General features: G+C 36.9%; 1 protein-coding gene across 1 annotated transcript in view; it reads right to left on the bottom strand.

Annotated features, from left to right (window-relative positions):
• Positions 1–22,052, bottom strand: part of LOC139719306 (slit homolog 2 protein-like) — a 143,774-nt gene that overhangs the window by 20,689 nt on the left and 101,033 nt on the right. Inside the window, exons 14-22 of the mRNA XM_071630729.1 lie at positions 21,020–21,170; positions 20,116–20,190; positions 18,392–18,463; positions 17,154–17,225; positions 10,090–10,161; positions 6,790–6,861; positions 4,795–4,958; positions 2,050–2,182; positions 1,010–1,078 (exon numbers count right to left, since the gene is read on the bottom strand). Coding sequence (XP_071486830.1) covers positions 1,010–1,078; positions 2,050–2,182; positions 4,795–4,958; positions 6,790–6,861; positions 10,090–10,161; positions 17,154–17,225; positions 18,392–18,463; positions 20,116–20,190; positions 21,020–21,170 — 880 coding nt within the window. The remainder of the gene's footprint in view (positions 1–1,009; positions 1,079–2,049; positions 2,183–4,794; positions 4,959–6,789; positions 6,862–10,089; positions 10,162–17,153; positions 17,226–18,391; positions 18,464–20,115; positions 20,191–21,019; positions 21,171–22,052) is intronic.

Here is a 22,052-nt window from a genome sequence, read left to right as displayed (position 1 = left end):
CTCTTTACAGAATGGATTAAACCGGCATCCATCCAGGAGATGGGAATGACAGGAGAAAGTCTCGATTCCCGGCCAGAATCATTTCTTGAGGCAGACTTAATTGACTTCATGTGGGACTGTAGAAATCATCATCATTTTGGTCAGGATCAGCCCTAATTGTGTTTGAAAGGTTCATTATGATGTGGATTTCTGCTAATTTTTTTTTTCTCAGGTGCTGAAACCTAAGTGAGGATCCTTCTTCTTTCCCTTTTTTTTTTTTTGCATAATTCATCACCGTTTCGGTAACTCACTTCCCTTCTGATAACTTGATAATTATGTGGTCAGGAGAGACACTCTTCCTCTCCTGGCTTTGTCACGAGAGTTTACCAGGTGATGATGTGAACGAAGAAGTATCTAAAAAAGATGGTGTTGTCATTGCATCGTTTGTCATGACTCTCAAGGATAACATTTCACTTGTCACATTGTCATTCCCGAGAATATGAGCTGCAATTTGGTACGACATCGTACGTGCATGTCATCAGTGCATTCATGAATGTACTCACCCAAATCTTACACATACTGCATTAATCACACAGTACAACTAATAGAAGAATCGATTCCTGTGGGAGTGTGCACTAATCAACATTTTTCGCAGTGATGACATAGGAGTGTTAACAAAGACAGCACTAACATGAAACATGTTTTAGTCTCTCCATGTGCCACTTGTACGGCAGGCTGACAATATGGTACTTACCTACCACTGTGTTTTGTATCAAGAATTGTTGGGGGGTTTCTTAAGAGTTTCTGAAATAAATGGCTACAAGTCTGCATGGAAGAAGGAACTTTAGTGGCCCATTTGATATAACAGTAAAAAAAAAATTGCATTCACAATGGTGGATATTCATGTGGTCATGGTAATTCTGATTATTTTGTGCTGCCATTGCAGCAAAATAAGCACTGAATGGAACATGGCCCAGATGAGCCTTAATTTGTCAGAACTGCTAATTGTGTATGTGGAAACTTCACTTACAGTGTGTGTAAGCTTTTCAGACTGCTCAACCTGTCGGGTATCGTGATCAGCTGATTGGAATCAAGGTACCTGCAAAGACAGAACCAGACGGGACAAAAAAAAAATGGTATATGACAAGCAGTTTACTTTGATAGAAGGAGGAGTGTGCGTTCGTCCTGATTGTAATTCTACTTATACACATTTATCATTGGCAACTGGTCTTGGAGCAGTATGCTAGACTTTTACTCCCATTCTTACAATATTTGACTTCAAGATTTTTTTTTTCCTTGATGTTCTTCACTTTATGAACTTCTTTGTACTCTGTTGGGGTCATTTTTGAGTCCACTGACGTGCTACAGTGGCATTGTAATTGCAAAGTTTGATACTTCTATATCTTTCACATGAACTGTCATTCCTTACTACAGCAAGATAATTTCTGAGCAAGATCCAATCAAATGAACATGTGAATGAAAAATACTATACATACACATGTATGCTTTAATAAAATATCTTACACTCATCTGAGTAAAATATTGGAAAAAAAGATGAATGAAGAGGATCAGTGACAGGCTTCAACTATTAAACTTCATGCACGTTTTATCTCTTATTTTGAAAGCTGATGTTAACAGGCTCCGTCTCAGTATCAATTTCTTCCCCACTTAGCTACACACGTACACACATATATGAGTAAAAAAAAAGAAAAAAAAAAGAAAAAAGATGGGAGTAAAATAAAAATAAAAAAGTATCAAATGTCATTTCTCCATCTAAAATTTCCCTTGATTCAGTCTATTTAAATTCAGTTGGAATATATATGGGGATGGCATTTTGACTCACAGACGACATACCCAAATAATCCCATCCATTATTTCCAGACAACTTCCTGAACCTTGTTTGTGCAATTTATGTAATGTCTGATCCCCTGGTTCTATCATTTGTCCATTCTGACGTTTCCCGCACACTGAATAAGTACTGTTGTCAAGGTCTTTACTTGTGCAAATAACCGAAGAAATCAATATCCATCAATTTATCATCGTCAAATTAATACTACTTAGCCGACGTACAATTCTGTGGCGCCGGATGGGATGTTGCGCGGAGGCAGAGTTAGTTCCTTGCGGCTGCATCGGACCACGGTGCCACTGCAGGCGCACTCTCTCGGACAGGCCAGTGAGGGCAGGCAGCTGTTGTGATCGTTGCCTGAGATAGAATGACAAAATGTGAGCTTGAGGTACCATCTTGCTAAATCTATGTAGGAGGTCTGTAGTCACTTAATCGTCCGATGGAAGTACATATCTGTAAATACATACCTCCACAACTACTTTAAAATGTCTACCCAGTAAATTGTGAACATTTTGATATTTTATGAAGATAGTCTGTATAGCTTAGAAATTCTCCATCAGATGAAAGCCTTGAGGTTTTGCTTCTTCTTACAATTGACAGGTGACTAGGACCAACTCATTAGAAATTAAATGCATTTTGATTTAAACTGAGGAAATATAGTACGAGATTTCTATAAATTGTAGTTGTACAGAAAGGAAAGACTTTTCAGAACATGGTTGAACTGGTAATGTGCACAACCTTCAAACTTTGCATATACCACAATTATTATTGTGGCCACTAATCAGCAAACTAACTGGGTATACATTTAATGACATTTTTGCATTTATTCTCATCCATTTGAACATGGAGTGAGAGTAGAGCCTACTTTCATCAACCTGTTCTTCAACACTGAATGTTGTATGAATCGTAAAGACAGCACATACATACTCTCAAACACATATTACTCAAGAATGCACTCCTCGGATATATTTTTCTCTCATTGCCATAGTGATTTCTAAATATCCTACATGATGTCATGTTTCACCCTTGGGAATCACACACACACACACACACACAAACACACAAAGGAGAGCATGTTCTACAGTAGATAGCTAGCATATAGCTTTCAGCAGAGGTCAATGCCATAAACTGGAGATTGTGGCAGCAATCTCTGTCCACAGTTGTCAAGGATCAACCCCTTATCTTTTCTTGGCACTTAGTGACTCTCTAGACCTTGAGCATTCTCCTCACCATGTCTGTATTGAGTAATTCAACGCTAGGTCACACACAGCCCAACAGCAAAACATATATATGAGAGGAGCGGAAGTGATTTCATGGGTCATTTAAAATACACTGATAATGGCAACTCGTCAAGAAATTATGGCCATGTGCCATTTCAGGCATTCCATCAAAAATGCTACTGACTAAAAGGTTTGAAATTTTCTGAACTGCTGCAACCATTCTCTCAGTACAATTACTTGGAGAACGGATGACTTACAGTACACTTATAAGTGTATCTGTACAATGACAGAGAATACATGCCAAAGATTTTTAAAACTGATTCTCTTTAACCCATCGAGGACTGGACGGGCTGATTTAACCACAAGAAGCATTTCCCATAGACACTTGCCCCAGTATACTTAGGACTCGTCCTCAACAGATTGATAGGTTTACAGAGTGTATGCATGGTTTTATCAACTGTTTTAAGTAAACCTGAAGCACATGTAATGGAACATCTGCCTAAACTGCTATCAAGCAAGGAGATGACTTAAAATAGCTCTTCAGACTTGATCCAAACATTTTTGTATGAATCATCGTAGGATTATCACAGGAATTAGCTCCTGAAATGATTCTACAAATTTTCACTGAGGAATGGCTATGGTTGCACGTGAACAAGAAGATGGAACCCCATCAAAGTGCTGAATAAGGGGGGACTTGTCTGACACCATGACCAGACGTAACCCAGAATAGACAACTTGTCAGGCACTATCACATTCTGTCATGGATAACCGGGCTGTCATCGTCCAATGAGTGACTCACGGCCTCGGCGGTATATGCCGACTCATCTTCTATTGGCCTATGCGAATAACACACATCAATCCTACTTATAATATGCCTTATTGCCACGAATCGGCTACCCCATATCAATATGCATTATAAGTAAACAGTAACAAACTGATTGTAAGGTTTTACAGGCCCTAATTTTCAGCGCACTAACTTCTCAAGCAGTAATATTGAACACGTCTTCAGAACGTAAACTATGCAGCCCTGACATGAACTGTCAAAATGGAAACCTATTTTTTGAAAGCCTTCACAGGAACAGTAAACTCTGCATATTAGGTGATATGTACATAACATCAGTTAGCCACATATCTAGCAAATTCTTTGATGTCAGACTCTTTTTTCTATTCTTCTTGAATGAAGGCAAAAAAGTGTTTGATATGTGAAAGTAACCACGGAAGATGCACAACACACATGGCTATCGGAATGGTTATGACCACATTACCCTGATCGAATGGTAAAAGTCCCTTGTCATTGTTTTGCCCTCATAAGTTTTATCTATTGATGGAATCTGAATCTTACGAAGAAAGTCCACAGCTGGAGATCCAACTTACGTCACAGTTTTGCAAAGGTGGTAGCATTTTTGTCTTGAATTGCCATTTACTTTCACTGCATATTTCAGACATTTCTTTCCGACACATCAAAGATGTTTTCACTTGTGTCCTATTTCTCACTTGCTACATATTTCTATCATCTCTCATTATTTTTGTATACTATATGTTTCTACCTAGAGCAAATCTCTTTTGTATAATTTATATTTCATATGTTCTTATATGCTTCTGGTATATATGTCTGTCTCTTATGTTTTATATATTTATATTTTCGTACCTAATGCTTCTCTTGAATTATAAAATTGATATATTCCTATATGTTTCTTCTTGGAAACATTTTTAATTGGTTTCTGTTTCTATATATGTTTTCTCTCTCACCTTCACAGGTGAATTGGTCCCGGCGCAGGGTCTGTATGGGTGTGTCCTGGAAGGCGAGTGGTTCCTGGCATCGGGGTTCACCGGTGACAATCTGTCTGGCCGCTAGGTAGTCCGGAAGCCAGGACAGGTGACAATTACAGTTGAGTGGGTTGCCCAGCAGATTTCTGATGGCAAACAACAAGTTGTCAAACTCGATGAATTGACAGTAAAGTCAACTGGGCTATCAAAGCAATCACATAATTTTGAGAACACTTCTTGCAGATGTAATAAAGCATAACTGTCATCAAACAAACTAAATCTGCACATTCAAAGAGGTCACAAGTGCATAGGAATGATTTGTTTTGTTTGGTATGATAAGTTTTGTACACTTATATCCTTTGCTGAGAATGAATATGAATAAATAAAATAAAATTAATAAATGAAATAAAATGAATGAAATGAAATGTGTGTATTGTTTTCCTTGTATTCATTCATTTATTTATCTATTTTTTTGGGTGGGGGGGGGGGAGCACTGCCAGTTACAGAAAGCAGTGGTCAAATATCACCAGTGTCCTGCCCTGATCCCCCTGATTGCACATGTAACAAAGGCCTCTGGTATAGGCCAGGATAGTACATTTAGAATAGACTGATTCACTTTTCTATTTCTTTAGCTTTTGTTGGTTGATCTTAGGATAATTCTTACTTGTAGAAAAAGGTATGGAAGGAAAATCTTCAGAATATTCAGTTCTACTTTAATATATATTTTCTAATCTGACTACAAACTCATCCCAGATCTCTTGTAATGATGTAGCTTCTTCATCTGGTATGAAATCAGCAGTAGTTTGCATAAAACTACACTAATGCGGGAGAGGAGGTTGGGATGGGGATACTAAGCCTGGCATTGTATTTGGAGATGGGGGGGGGGGGAGGGGTTCAGAAGTTCCCAACTCTGCTACGATCGTATGTTGTCACATCCAAAGATGACCTATGATGGGCCTCTTGCATAGGTCAGAACCCATTATCAGGTTATCATGCTTGATTGTGAATGACACTCTCCTGCATGGACTCCTGACGTGGTCAAATACCCAAGCTCTGATGATTCAGCATTCATTCTTAAAAAGTGTCAAAAATAAAAGTGACGCTCTTTGCTAGTTATCTGAGGAAACTTTTAACAGAATTTTTCCCCTTTTTGTCATCCCACTCCTAATCCAATTCCTTCTTTGTTCTTTACTCTGTAAACTAGCTTAGAATACAACAATGTCAATGTTGTTTCTTCCCCCGGAAGATGTGAGCAGCTGTTGTCATTTTCCCAGCACTGAATTAGATCAAGCTCTTCTTCCCAAAATGCAGATGTGAGATATGAATTCCTATGAGCACATTTGCCAAGAATTAATGAAATTACAAAATGTGTCATATCCGCAATATCATCGCTTTCAGGAATTTTCCTCTCTCAGACTTCCTTTACTCTGTTGTTTTCTTGTATTTACTTTAATGCACAGAAGTATAGTGCCTTCAATAAGGAATATTACGTAGATCCTGGGTACTGTGTTTGATTGTTAACATCCTTCAAAACAACACATACCCTCTGGCCATATCACTGAAAAGGATGCAGAAACTCGGGCAAGTGCTGGAATCTACCTACAGTGATAGTGACAAAAAACTCTTCAGACTAGAAAATGAATGACAGAATAATGGAGTAGATCCCCAGGAGGTTTATCAAACGTTTTCTCAAGTTTGTTTAAATATTACCCCAAAAATGCCACAATTAAGATCTCCCTCAAGAAAAGGAGGGATCAAAATAATACTCTTGTTGTGTTACATACATTTTCTGATCTTGCAGTATACCACATTTCATTTTTTGGATAAAGATATGAAATATGATATTCTTTCCTGTGTGATGGGCACATGAAAGTCAACATGGTGTGTTACATTCCACTTGGATAAATGAAGAAATTTTGCAACTTTATGGAGATTTCCCCCAAATTATTGGCAGACTGACTGTAAAGGATGACTTACAAGGTTGCCAGTTCTTTCATGGAGTCTAGTGAGCCGGGCATGATGGTACTGATGCTGTTGTCATACAGGGATCTATGAGAGAAAAGCAAGAGACGAGATACATGTAAAGAAACTTCATCACAGGACCATGACAACCATTATCATATAGTGCACATGATAGTACAAAGCATGGGTATCTTTGTGCCTTAAAGAAAATAAGAGCAGGTTGCAATAAGATACAGGATAATTAGATGGATAGATAGAGATAGATAATAAAAAAGATATACATAAATCGACAAAGAGAGATATAGATGGAAAGATATATAGATAGATAAATAGATAGATACATACATACATACATGAATAGATAGACAGACAGATAGAAAGACAGGAATATATAGATAGGTAGATGGATAGGCAGACAGATATACAGATAGACAGACAGACAGACAGACAGACAGATAGATAGATAGATAGATAGATAGATAGATAGATAGATAGATAAATAGATAGATAGATAGATAGATAGATAGATAGGTAGAATTAAGGGATTGAGAGAGGAAAAAAGATACCCTCTGTTCCATAGTCTTATTATTATTATTAGGATGAAAATGTTCCACACATGACCCCCTAATGTCAGATGGCATCTTTTTGTTTAATACTATAGCTTTTGATTGATAAACATCAGAGATCATCATAGAACAGTACACATGCATGAGAATCTCTATGATAATCAGATCTACGGATAGGTCATTGGAGATGGTTACCAGTCATACACTTCACATAAAATCCAACTGATTCTCCTTACATAAAGACTAGGTCTATTACAAATCACAGTGTTATAGATAAGAATGTCGCCATTTGTTGGATAAATAGATATGCTTAAACTCTCATGAAGCATGAACACAGGGTAACTTTTTCCCCTTTTTCAGTAGAGATTAGGATGTCAACACTTGCAATGAACATTTCTGTCCCCTGATTTGAAATCAAAACAGAGTCATCTAAATCGCACATCTGTTTCCCACATTTTTATTTCTCTCTCTCTCTCTCTCTCTCTCTCTATTTCTAATGGTAGCATCTTTCCAATGATACGAGGATTTTTATCACACATATCTCTTTTGGAATAATGCATGCCTCAAGAGAAGAGAAGTGAACTCCTTCTCAGAGGAGCGTAGATCAAGGTCGGTACGTGCACCTGTGCATACACGCACATCAACATTGACATATCATTCATTCTATTTTCAGTGACGTGCACCATGTTTGAAGTCTTGTTTGACACAGCCATTGAGACTCTTTCAATATTCTTCATCATTATTTTTCCCCTCCATCATCCTGGCCAAAAAAAAAAAAGAAAAGAAAAGAAAAGGAAGATAAGGAATGCGACATTATCTGTTGGACAGGATGTCACCATGGAAACGAGAGATACAACAGTGACAAGACACCTCTTCTGACCTCAAGGGGTCATCTCTTCACCCCTCTCTGTTTGTCCTGGTATTCAACCCAGTGTCTCCACTGATAGGGATGACGGCAGCTGAGCCAGGCTTATTCCTTCGTTGGATGCCATCGTCATACGGCTGCAAATGTTTGCACTTCTAATAAAGTTGCAAAACCACTAGCAACTAGCTGCCCTGCCATCCTCTGACTAAAGACATGTTTGCAATCAATCGTGTGCAATTCTGCATTTTTCCATTTTGTATTTGTTATCATTATTATTATTTTTTTTTTTTTTGATAATGCATGGCTCTGTTGAAATCCTAAAGTATACTATTGTAAACATTTCAAACATCAGATTACTAGTTAACATTAAAGTGTTGAAATTGTATGTACACCATCTGGTTACCACAACCAGAAATCCAATATAATCTGAAATAAATGCAACAAACTACATATTAAGCTACTCAAAAGTTGTGGGTTTTGGTTTGAAAGGGGGTCAACACACCCTAGAAGATAGATGACCTTTCAAGTTCACTTATCCCCCCCCCCCTTCAGAAAAAGAAGAAAAGTTCAGAGTCATACTATTCTGACCTTCACCATGTAATATCCTTTGCCCTATGGGTTTTCTTTATCATTTTCTTTATCTTTTTGCCTACTCATCAACTGTTGATGGCATTCCAGTCCTAAAAAATCATAAGCCCAGTCAAACTTGGTCAAAATTTCACTGGTGTCCTTAGGTCAGGGTGGGTAAGAGATGATCCCTCCCTACATCAGACCGTTTAATTGGCGATGACGTGTCCCAGGATTTAAACAGGAAGGGGACCATTGAGAGGCAGCATGCCGTGGCGAACATACGGCCAGGGCCGGGCAGGCAGACGGTCAGCGTCCACTGCATGATTGATGCCCGGCCGCTTGATGGAAATTGTCGGAAATATGAAATTCCACGTCCAGAGGCTATGGGGGGGGGGGGGGGGGGAGGGGGAGCGGTGGGGCTACCCATTTTCCCCAATCAGGCATCTCACAAGAATCCCAGTTCCTTAATATATTGTGGCCTACTTCTCGGCCAAGGAGCAATATCAAATGCATCCTCATCACAACTCTTCCAAGGAATGGGACATACAAAGCTGACCTCATTAACTCCACTGATGTAAATGTCATCTACAAAACCAAGTTATTGATAGACATTTCCGGTGTTCGAATATTTTCTTTCACATTTCCTCTGCTTTACGTAGTGTCCTACACAGACAAAAATACATACATAAATGAACAAACAAGATGCAACATTTCAGAAACATTTCAGAGATCCTGCTAAATACCACTTAATGTGTGCATATCAGAATATTTTCTTTTTCAAATTTACAGTTCTTTGTTCAAAGTAGTCAAAGCGAGAAATGCAAGTGGCTCCATGCAAGTATCTACTTGATTTTTGCATTAAGACAGTATGACACAGTATGATACACCAACAAAGACTCAAATTAAGATACAGACCAATGAAAAGAAACGAAATGCACACACAGACAAGAACTTGCACTCACTCGCATAACATTGGCAAATATAAGCACACATCTGTACAAACATGTGACTTGACACACAATTTAACACACTCTCTCTTGTAACGTTATGATCTATAAAACATGACAGTACACAAAAAAAGAAAAGATATTTGTTTAAAATTCAGAGGCAATATCATTCCTAAATTTGACTGTCTTCATTTTTTTTACTCAACAAATAAACTGAAAAATATTCAGATATACATGAATACATACTTAGACAACAAATGTAATGAGTGAAAAGGAACATTGCAACAAATACGGACCTAACTGACCCAACCGATTATCACAATTATGAACAAACAGATACGGAAGAGAAAGAGATAGATGTACTCACAGTAATCTGACAGATCTCAGGCCGGTAAACGTCTCGTTCGTGATGCAAGTCAGTTTGTTGCTCCTCAGCATCCTGGGGGAGAAGGTACATAGAGGAGCACCAGGGTAAGTACCTCACCACAGATTGGAGTGATGGAGGATCCCATACATTGCCACAAACACCTTCGGACCAAGTGTGGAATGTCTGTGTGTCACATTCCAAAAGACAGTCATTTTGTCTTACTTACCATCATGATGATTGAAAGCTAAGAAACAAAAATCTGTAACAAGATTTATGCTTACTCCTCTGACTCGATTAGATCCTAAAAGATTTTAAATCTAAAACTTTGCTAATATTTTGTGGTACAATCCCTGTGACTCTTTTGATTCAAATGTTTTTTAATGTGTAAATCTTTCATAGGCCATAAGTATATATGCTTCAAATCAATTATAAATTTATTTTATTTTTACTGAACTACACTTTGTACTTAATCTTCCCTTCCCCAATGTCACTTGAATCTTCATTCCCAATGTCACAATAGTTTATGAAAAAAAAAATAAGCGATAATGATCAACAGACAACTCTTGGTATGAACAAGTTGGATACCACAATGTAGTAACTCATTAAATTATTGCTTTTCCATCGATATTTCAGAACTTTAACTTTTCAGGACTGTGGAAAAAAAGAACTCTTATGTAAACAGGATTTTGTTTGAGTGTGTGTATGTGTATGCATATGTGTATGTGTATGTGTATGTGTATGTGTATGTGTATGTGTATGTGTATGTGTATGTGCATGTGCATGTGCATGTGCATGTGCATGTGCATGTGCATGTGCATGTGTATGTGTATGTGTATGTGTATGTGTATGTGTATGTGTATGTGTATGTGTATGTGTATGTATATGTGTATGTGTATGAAGTCTATGGCAAAACATGGTTAACATTTTTTCAGCTAGTTTGAAATTGACTCCTAACTTTGTGACACACAGGAAAAAAAAAAAAACATTATGTGAAACAGAAAATCCCTCAATATTACTGTTTTTTCTTAATATCATGGTCAAAGAAAGATTAATATGACCCATGACATGATCACAGACATCGGTAATGGCAAGTAAATTGAAAACAAATAAGTTATGTCACTCACTTTGGATTAATCACTCCATTGTATATGTGTAATCCTTATGCCACAAAATTTCACTCGAGAAATCAGAAAGTAAATTTAAACCATCCACCTAGACCAAATCTCCCACCATTTTCACCAATTTTTGTGACAATACACTTTCATTAGTCAGCGCTTCACACGGTGCCAGTGAAGATGCATCATGTTTTCACCACTGCATGTACCAAGGTGATTAGTTAGCATTTACCATCATACCCAAACCACAAAGATCTTCAAATCAGTTGACCAGAATCAGTACATTGCCCATTTATGTATGTACATATATATATTTATATATTCATATGCATGTCACTGTGTTTTAGTAAATGCATGCCGACACTTGTATACCATGAAGCGGGTTTCTACTGAATTCTTGAAATGTGTCCAAAACACACAACAGGTCCTTTTAATTACAAATCTACAATGTCAACTGTTCTAAAACCTAGAGTTCTCTACCTCCAAACGGCAAATGTACCTCTACTAAAGTTTTTGTGTTCAAACAAGAGTCAAAATAGAAGCTACACAATGAAGATGTAAATTATATACAAAACAAAAATACCACAAACTAGTTGCTGCATGGAAATGACTCTTGTAAGATCATAGCATATCTGAATGTGCATAAAATTGTTGATCAATAGGCCTAAATTTGCATTACCTCCTCCAAGAAGTATAAAGCAGTGTTAAAGATGACATTTTAATTGCTTGAGGTCAATATGCAAATAGTTATATAAAGTGCTTTGGAAGCAAACAAATACTTTCCACTGAACCTAGTTTCCTTGGGTCATATCATCATTACCTCATTCACACTATTCATTATTAACCTCAAAACAATTTCTGCATGTAACCGTAACTTGCACTCATGGTACACATTTGTGTGAAACACGGTTTGGCATGAAAAATTTTTACAGTGCAATTCACCTCATGGAATTATAAACTCATAGCATAATTTTTTTCCCCTCCAGATACATGTAGTTCCATCAGTTTTAGATATTGTTGTTAGTTTTGAACAGGTTACAACGAATGTGCCCATGTACATCAATTCAGGTTTTGTCCTACTTGAATATATCCAGGGACATATTGCCAAGACCTGCGCATCATACCTTTAATGATGAATGAAATATTTTCCATAGAAAGGTGATCATGGAAGAATATATACTTTAATTTTTTTTTCAAGATGCAGTGTTCATTTTTATATCATATGGAGAAATGATGGTTGAAATTTTTCATGCTATGCAAGGTGGGCACAATGGATAAATGAAAGGATGGAGTGAAATGACCAATACCTAATAAAGAATAATATTAAATATGATGTGCATAATTTCTGTTTGCTGTGATAATTTCATGGGAAAATTCAACATTTTCAACCAATTTTCATGATGATGATGATGAGGATGATGATACTTTAACAATTCTGTGGATTCATTAATCAGTGCTTGCAGTCACCCAATTATAAGCAAAATATTGCAGTGCATTGTGGGATACTGCTGTCAGCAGCGACTTTGTTGTATGACTGACTTAATGGTCACTCACATAGGTCACATGACTTTTGCATCGAAGAGGAAGCTGTGAACTCATCATACACTGAGGGCTTTGACGAGAGCCTGGTCATGGCTTGGTACCTTACCATTCATTTCATGATTTGTGCCAGGTAAATCTTTCACAAAATTCTTAAATCTGCAACCACATCACTGTACATGCACAGGTGAACAATGCCCGCATTATGTTTGTTTGTAGATCCCTGTTAATTAACACCTCCTTTCCATTCTTTGGAGCAGAATCCTATAGCAATAGAGATTAGAAATGATGTTAAGCCATTAGGTCCCACAGACCACAAATATCGGGTTTGATGCTGTATTTGTTTTATAACATGGGGGGGGGGGGGTAGGCCTACTATTTATTGATAATATATCATATGTTGAATTAAAACTTCTCTATACTATTGCTTATATACAGTAGGTTGCAGATTTATCAAAAACCTCTAAATTGCAAAATTTACTTTTGATGCCTGAAATTCCTCTTTGTTAAATTAGCAAGATTTGTATTAAATTTTCTGATTAGGTACAGATTTTAGATATCAACCAAGGCTATCTAATCTCTCCAAAATCAAGATATGTAGTGAATTTCAGCGATGCCAATATAATGACGAAATATATATCTGTTGCAAATTATCCCAGAAATCACTGTGTTCATTATGAGAATGGGATGGTCAAGAAATGACAGTCTTGCAGGTCACTTGACACATCTAGAATGGGGACTCACTGTGAACTAATGCTGAAAATCATCCTCTTCAAGCTCACTGGGCATGTGTGCACTGAAAAATGAATCCACTCAATAATATCATAAACATGATTGTCTTCCCATACATGTTCTCATTTATGGACAATGGTGATGATGATGATGACTATGGAATGATAAAAGGTGACACAATGATAATGTTGGATTGCTTTTTCTATTAACCGTTAAGTTGATGATATGAAATGAAAACTACTGCATTCCTGGCACTCGATGTTTTCTTCATCTGCGAATGAGTGGGGTGAATCTCATTTTTGTTCTAAACGCAAAGGCAATGTAGCAAATTCTTGATGAATGCAGGCATGATAAGAGTGAAGAATTTGACAAAAAACATTGTACTTGGCATCAAAATGGTAACTCCATTCAGTCATAGCATTTTATTTGCCCGTCCCTACAGGCAGGGACAGTTTACTTCTCCCCCCCCCCCTTTTCTCCTTGCGATCGGAGGACTTCTCTTTACAATCACTACCTCAAATTTGGGGATTGCACCACATACAAACAGAGGCAAGCTGATGTTGACGGAAGCTTTATCGAAGAACAATAATTATGGCTCTAATGTTTGGAGCGAATAATCTAAACTCACACGGGGGATTGTTCTTTCAAACACAGGTTCCACCAGAAAGAGAGAGGAAAAAGGGGAGTCCCACCTCGGAGCTTTGGATATAGCTAAGATCTCTGTCCTCAAACGCAAACCTAAGCATTTTTTTTTTTCATTTTTTCATTTTTTTTTTACAAGAAATCGGAAGCATATGAAATAGTGATGATGGAAAGGGGTTTAGTCGTCTGTGTGTAGAAGGGGAACTTGGGACTACGTCAGACTTGGGGGAGAGAGGGGTGGGGAGAAGAGTGTATGGGAGTTCTTTTCGGCAATGTTTGGTTCGAATCCAGACGAGCCGGAACAGGTGGGGGTAAAGCGGGGAAGGATTGTTGGAGCTGATGATGGGCATAGGGGGCAAGCTGAGACCGGTATAGGGGGTCACCGTGAGATGTGTTTGGAAAATGGCTTCATTGTTGGAATGAAATAAATGTCGCTGAATTGGCATGATGGGATATCTAAATGACACCAATCTCTCGCAGAAGGAGTCCATCTATGGAGGCTTTCATGAAAAGGTTAATATGGTTTTCTTACATTTGCCTTTCAGGTTTTTCCTTCAAAAAAAAAAAATCAAATATAGTTTCTTCACCTTTCTGTATAACTTCTACACAATATATGCTATTCCCTATGGATCACTTTTCACACATGAGTGTGCACTTAAATATTTGGAAACAAAACAATTCTAAGTGTAAAAGTTACAATTGTAGTGCTAAGTGGCAACTTGGATTGCACACTGTGATAAAATAGCAGATTCTTCTTTTTATCTTAAAATTCCTTTTAGTCTAGAGACTCATTTACATACTCAAGGCAACTTATAATTTGCATGAATGCATTCAACTTTATATCACACATTTAACTTAGAGGTTACATTTCTAAATAGAAAATAACAGTTCCTCCAAACTTTGAGAAATCTACCTTGTCAGTTAACACTCAACAGCTATTTAGATAGCTTTCCTACATCAATCTTTATGCCACAGGACATTGTGCTTTCAAGAACTTTATATTCAATAAATGCATTCTGTTTACATGATTGATATGACCAGGCTATGATGAAAATATATATGTGATTTTAAGACAGGAAAATATAGAATATATAATCATACACAGGTTTACAATGATTCCCATATGCTGTACTTGATGGACAAGCTCAAACAAATAAATATGCTTATACAAATGTATATAAATCAAGTCTCCTCTACATCACGTGCACATTGACAAGGTAAGTTCTGCTTCTTTAGTCTCCATTCACAAGTACCAGAGTTAATCAACAGTCAAAATCATAACAGATTGTGCCTCAAACAAATAATACAACAGCACATAAGGTATTGAACAAAAAAGATCATTCATGTCAAAATGAAATATTTTCTGAAACAAAATATCAACAAGGTGCTGTAGGAAAGAGAATCAAGACAATGGTTTTAAAAAGCATCAGGCAATTACAGACATCTTAATAAATCCCAACAACTAAATCCACACATACTGGGCAGCCCTGAAAGAGAAATGCATGAGTTAGCTGCAATGGAGGAACAATGAACAAAATAGAAAAAGAAACTAAAAAGGAAATATAAGCAAAAGGATATGTTAATATTAAAGATGATATAGTGAAGTGAGCAAGTGGGCCTAGAATAAAATTAAAAAATGAGTTCTCTGTTAGTGAGGGTGGTTCAAGATGCATTCATATGTTTCCTCATGTTGGGAGCTCTCGTAAGCAAGCCAAGATGTTGCACATCGGAAGACGAGAGTTAGTGTACCATGCCAGGCAAATAGACTAGATGCTGAGCAATGAGGGTAGATATTATGTGATGGTGCATTTTGTGACTGCGCAGAGTGAGATGTGAAGCAAAATACGAACCAGTGAGAGTCAAAAGAGAAAAAAAATTCCCACAACACAAGGTGGACAGAATGTATTTAGCAGATTTTATTTTTGATACACACCACAGAAATCTGTGTCACATTAGGGCAAAATGCTTTGTTTTTATTCTCTTAAAAGATGTACTGCAGTGTTTTCAACATCAAAAGCAATCAGTACAAATAGTTGATGTAATTGGTGATTTATAGGGATTCCATTTCATTATTTTGCTGATTGATATATCTAAATACCATGTGACATTTGATAGTGTCCAACAAGCAAAGGGTGAAAACGGATATTCAGTGGATCAACACAAACAGAATTTCATTCACCATGAATCGCTAAACACAGGCTGCCTCTGTCACTTTGTCAGAGAAGGAATGGCAGTGAAACTTCACAGCAAGTCAAACATGAATAATATGGTGTGGGCAATATAAGACTATATTCAACAGCACTTGCTTCTGATACCTCTCTTCTGTGCAGTCACAAATTGCAATGGTTGGTTAATACGGTTGCATATGTGATTAATACATTAACGTTTCCTGCAGGGCCAAGACTTCCCAGATTACCTGCACATACTTTGCATCAGAAATCACTTCTTGGCATTCTTCTTCTTTTTTTCATCTTTAATATTCATATCTAGCAGTCAGGAAGAAAAAGATTTTTTTTTCAAACTGGGGGGGGGGGGGGGGGGGGGACAAATGGTATTGATGGTATTGTAAAGTCATTTTTTAAAAATCCCCTTTGATAGATGTATCACCACTTTGATGTACAGAGAAAAACTAATGCCTGCACGGAAACCCCTAATCATGTTTGGTTTGTTTTTAAATCATTAGACAATTCACAAATCTTTAATGGGATGATACAGATTTTGAACATATCATCCTTCTTTCTTCCTTTTTTTTTTATATGAAGGTTAACTAAGAAGTCTCAACTCATCAATAATCTGTCTGAAAAAAAGTGCATTCCATTGTATACCGCAGGAAAACATGGTGATAACAAAAAAGGAAAAAAATGAGCGATATGTCATAATGCCCATGAACAGCACAAAATGATATCATGAAAAAAAAAATTGAAAGAAAAAACAGAAGAAAGGGTTATATGAAGAAGAGATGGAGTCTCATGTGCCTGGCTATGATGGAGGCTGCTGTCAGGTTGACGTAACAGTCGACTGGAAGGTAATACTCACAGCGTCCGAAGGTATTTCAGTCCTACGAAAGAGCGCCCCGTCACTTTGCTCAGTTTGTTGTTAGTGAGCTTTCTTCACGTTTCCAACGAGCACACGTAAAAATAAGAAATACACGAGTATATGTATATATGTGTATAGTAAAGCACAGAAGATATTACGATACGAAACAAAAGAGATTAACTTGATTTTCGATACAAACATAAAAGCTTCACAAATCAGTCTACTCTTTCTAATGACATGTGACAGGAGTGCACTGTTCAGTTTCTGGGGAGAATGTTTGCTTTTTACTACTGCTTTTAAAACAAAAAGAGCTTTCACATAAACTGTTCATACACTCACATTTTATTCAAGTTTAAATTTATGGAAAAAAAACGGGGCACAACATGTAGTCAAATGCCATTATGCAAGAATGCACAGAGAACAAATACAGGACATGGGGATAGGGGCAATATGTCAAGGCAAACAAACTAGAAACACATTCTTCTTTTGCTCACAGGAAAAAAGTACTTCATCTCGTTTCATATAGTTTTCTATTGAAAATCATATTAGTGTTCTGTTACAAATCATTTTATCTCATCAGAGTATAGTTTTGACTGAATATCTAATTGAATCATCAGGTATATGTAGCAGTGTAGGATTGGTGGCATTACACATCACAAAAAAGTGACATGACTTCATACAACCTTCAAAACAGACAAACATATAGCATGCACTAAAATCTACACAAGCTTCAAACAGGTACTTAGTCAAGAGCAGGACAATATACGTACACATGGAGGAAAAAAAGAACAACATAAATTCAACTTGAAGTAGTAAATTGCACATTGTTTGAAAGTGGTTGGAAAGAAGGAATTGTTACGGAATGATTAATGGCACGACTCAGATGTAAGAACAAGTCACAATGGAAAAAATGATATCAATTTGGGTTTGTATTCAAACTTCAAATTCTTGACATAATTTATACCATCAACACATTATCAGGTAATATAAAGCTTTTTATCTCACAGAATTGCTACATTGTATTGAATTTGCAATCCTTGTTTAATCAAAGAGCAATTCCTTAACAATACTTTACAACACAATGCTTCTCACTAGATTTTGTTACTATCACTGTCAGATAAGGGAAACATTAATTATTGCCACACAGCTGTAAGAACTCACAGTAAAGCAATGGGATGGCATATATACATAGAGCAAAAAAAAAATTAAACACAGGTATGACAAGAAGAATTTCTTACAATTCCACGAGGGACGACGCTCCCTGGAAGGCCTCATCTTCTATCACCGAGATGCGGTTGTCACGGAGATCTCTGGGAGGGTGGATGACAAAGAGGATGCAATATTCAGAGGATAATAACCTCTTGATGACTTATGCATAGTTTGTGGTGACAAAGTGTGCATATTGAGGTATAAGATGTTCCCTCCGTGAGGACAATACACAGAACAAAACACAAACATTGGTTCCATGTTATAATGTGTGAGCTTATAGTATCTCCCCATGGCCATTGCAGAGTACATAAAAAACAGACACTTCTGGCTGCGTAGATACATAATAAATTAGTTACTTGATCAACAAATAGATTAGCAAATAAATTACGGGGGGAAAAAATTTTTAATAGAGTGGCGTACAAACAACTAAATAAGTAGAAAAATAAGAAAATGAATAGAAAATAAATGAAATAAGCACGAGATGTATATGCACTTTAGATTAGATGAAAAAAAGTAACATGGGCCCATTAATATGTTATAGATGGCACGTAGACTGTCTTGAGTACAACAAAGAAAAACATTTACACAAAATGAAAAAAATTAATTCAAACAGTTACGCCAGTAGGACAACAGCAATAACATCCTCTGAACTTGAAATCTCAATTCGAGAGTATTACTCTGATGCATGACACCGGCTGAACAGACAATGCGCCATGTTTGTAACACAAATTCAAACACTGAGAGCTTCTCATTACACAGGTAATCAGTCCACACACCATCGTTACATGCATTTCTGCTTGGGAAACACAAGTATGCTAATCCAATTAGCTTCTCTACACATGAGGAGACACACTGTCTAATTGGGACATTTTTTTTTTTCCAAACTTGCTACCATCCCTGATTAAAACCCGGCCAAGAGTTATCATCATTACGTGCCTTTCTGGCTGGCAGAAGCATGGACTGATCTGATTTGATTAGAGCATGAAAGAGGGATTGTGTGAGAGGGAGGAACAAAGCAGCACGATCAAGAGTAGAAAACTTTTAATCTCTTTTTTTCCTTGGGGATCTGGAATTTTCTCCCTCTTTTTTAGGATGTAGACATGGCTGAGTTGAAAGTCTGGGATTTTGTTTTGTTTTGTTGTTTTGTTTGTTTGTTTGTTTGTTTGTTTGTTTGTTTGTTTGTTTGTTTGTTTTTTTGTCCATAGGTACCAAATCATAAATGTACACATCTGCAGGTTAAATTACAAACACTGATAAACTTTGGTATATCTGGAGGAAAAATGAATGGTTTTTGGGCAGCTGACAAATGGATTTCAGTTTACTTATTGTAGAAAACACACTGGTAAACAACTGTTGTTTAGATTGTAGATGAAATTGTAATCTACACTGACATATATGAATAGAAATATAGTAATGTTCCACCAATACATGTTGTTTGCACTGTAGATGGTAGGTACAAATCACCTCTTCAGTAAAGATATACACTGTGCTCCTCTTTATGTGGACTGACTATGATTTAAATGAAAAAAAAAAGAAACTCTATGTAAATGCAGCGTTTAAGGAATAAGCCAATTTCACAATATATCAAATTTACAACAAGGGAAAAGTGTTCTACTTTAACATTCACCACGAAAACAAGAAGCAACCAATTTCTCATAACAGAAAATGTATAAGTAGATTACAAGTAGGGCATTTCAGTCATTAAATTGAGAGAGACAAGCAAATTGATGTACACTTTATACATGATACTCACAGGATCTTAAGGTTTGGTAGATTGCTGAACTTTCCATCAGATGAGATGCGAGAAATCTCATTCCCATTGAACTTCCTGGCAAGATAAAGAAATCAATAAAACATGCTTCATTACTGTTTTTTTTTTTGGTTCTTTTTTTTTTTGGGGGGGGGTCTTCTTCATTGATTTTGTAACTGTAACTTCTTATGTGACTAATATACTTACATTTTTGATGAAAATTTGACTTTGACGGAAATGTCTTGTGAAGGAAATTCGGCCCCTTTGTGAACACTGTGTGACATGCATACTTTAGGTAAACTTACAAGCAATTTTACAGTGGTAATATGATGTGGTTTTTTTTCCTTGTGCCAACATATATATTTTGTCATAAAGTGGATATACTTCTGTAGATACCACATAGTATAGGATGAGTAAACACAGTGATGTTCCTTCACAGACATACAGCATCCTTATACGACAAATACAATTGTGCTGTCCTTAATTACTATAAAGACAGGGGCATTAATTAAGTCAGTTTTGGGTCAAATGTGATACTTTGAAAAAAAAATAACTGTATAAAAGAGAAGACTTTTCTGGTATAATAAAAGAAAGTCAGTACATATCATCCACACTAATATGTAATAAATGAAATTGTGAATGTTAAATCACTGCTTAGATAACAGGCTGTAGATGACGATATCAACCAATGTTTTCAGTTAGAAAAGACGTTATCAAGATATAATAAATTCCATATCCTCCATACCATTTTTTTTTTACATATGTGGTATAGTTTGAAAGATTCAAAAGAACATATTTGTGTTGATTTAAAAGGTAACAGATTGAGACAGTAGGCTATGGGTGATAATTTCAACTGATGCTTGTGGGGAAGAAAGGATGCCATGTTATGCAAATCATCATCACTCACAGTTCAGTGGTGTACATAGGGATGTTGTCAGGGACAGTGGGGAGTCCCCTGCCGGAGCAATCCACAATGCTTCCCTGGCAGTTGCATGAGTCTGGGCAGTCAAAGTCTATGAAGCACTCCCCAGCACGCATTGTACGGTAGTACTCCGAGTCTGAAATGGGTGAAAAAAAGGGGGGCGTGAGCAAAGACCATGATGTGTCTGGGTCAAAAGCTTCAAATAGCAAAGTAATTTAAAAATTTTGACACTTCTTGATTCAGCAAACACATGTTTTTGTGGCTCTGCCCAAATGGGTGAGGTTTGTTTTTACTCTATGGGAACAAAAAACTCTATCAAGTCATTTTACCTACAAGGAACTGCTTCATGAAAAGCAATATTCAATCACTGTAAATCTATCATACAATATTATAAAAATCTACAAAGTAATGAACAACAACTCAATATCAAAACAAAGGAGAAGTAACTTGATACATGAGCATAACATGTGAGTTATCATGAGAGCTATGCAGCAATACTTAAGAAGAATTTAGCCACAAACAACTCTTCATATCACACTCTCTATACTATCTCAAAGTTTGGTTCAATCAGAATTCAAGTGTTCAATTCCTCTGAGATTATTCATCAGTCTCTTTCATTGGACGGCAAATGAGACTCCTCAGATTTGCACTAAATTTCCTCAAAAACCATTTCCTCTTCTCGTCAAGCATTATACCTGCACTAGAACTAAAGCCCCACAGCGGGCTGGGAAACCTAATGAATACAAATTGGACATTTCCATTCTCTTTTGCTTCACTTTTCTGTCAGGATGCAGAGTGGTAGAGCATGTTTTGTCCGTTTCCATCAGATCAGGAAATGGACTTGCCATCCATATAGATGCAAATTACACCAAAAACCCTTCTTTTTCGCAGAACGGAATGCGTCTTCTACTCCCCATTATCTAGATGTGAGTTCGCTGAACACTGGATGGTGGGGGGGGGGGGGAGATGATATGATCAAGGGTATGGTTCTGGGGAACGTTTTCGCCGGGAAGCCTTT

The sequence above is a fragment of the Diadema antillarum genome, unplaced genomic scaffold (genome assembly GCF_040938485.1).
Source record: "Diadema antillarum isolate AM-2024a unplaced genomic scaffold, OU_Dant_1.0 scf00000009, whole genome shotgun sequence".
Lineage (NCBI taxonomy): Eukaryota > Metazoa > Echinodermata > Echinoidea > Diadematoida > Diadematidae > Diadema > Diadema antillarum.
This window is presented reverse-complemented; position numbering and strand designations above follow the sequence as displayed.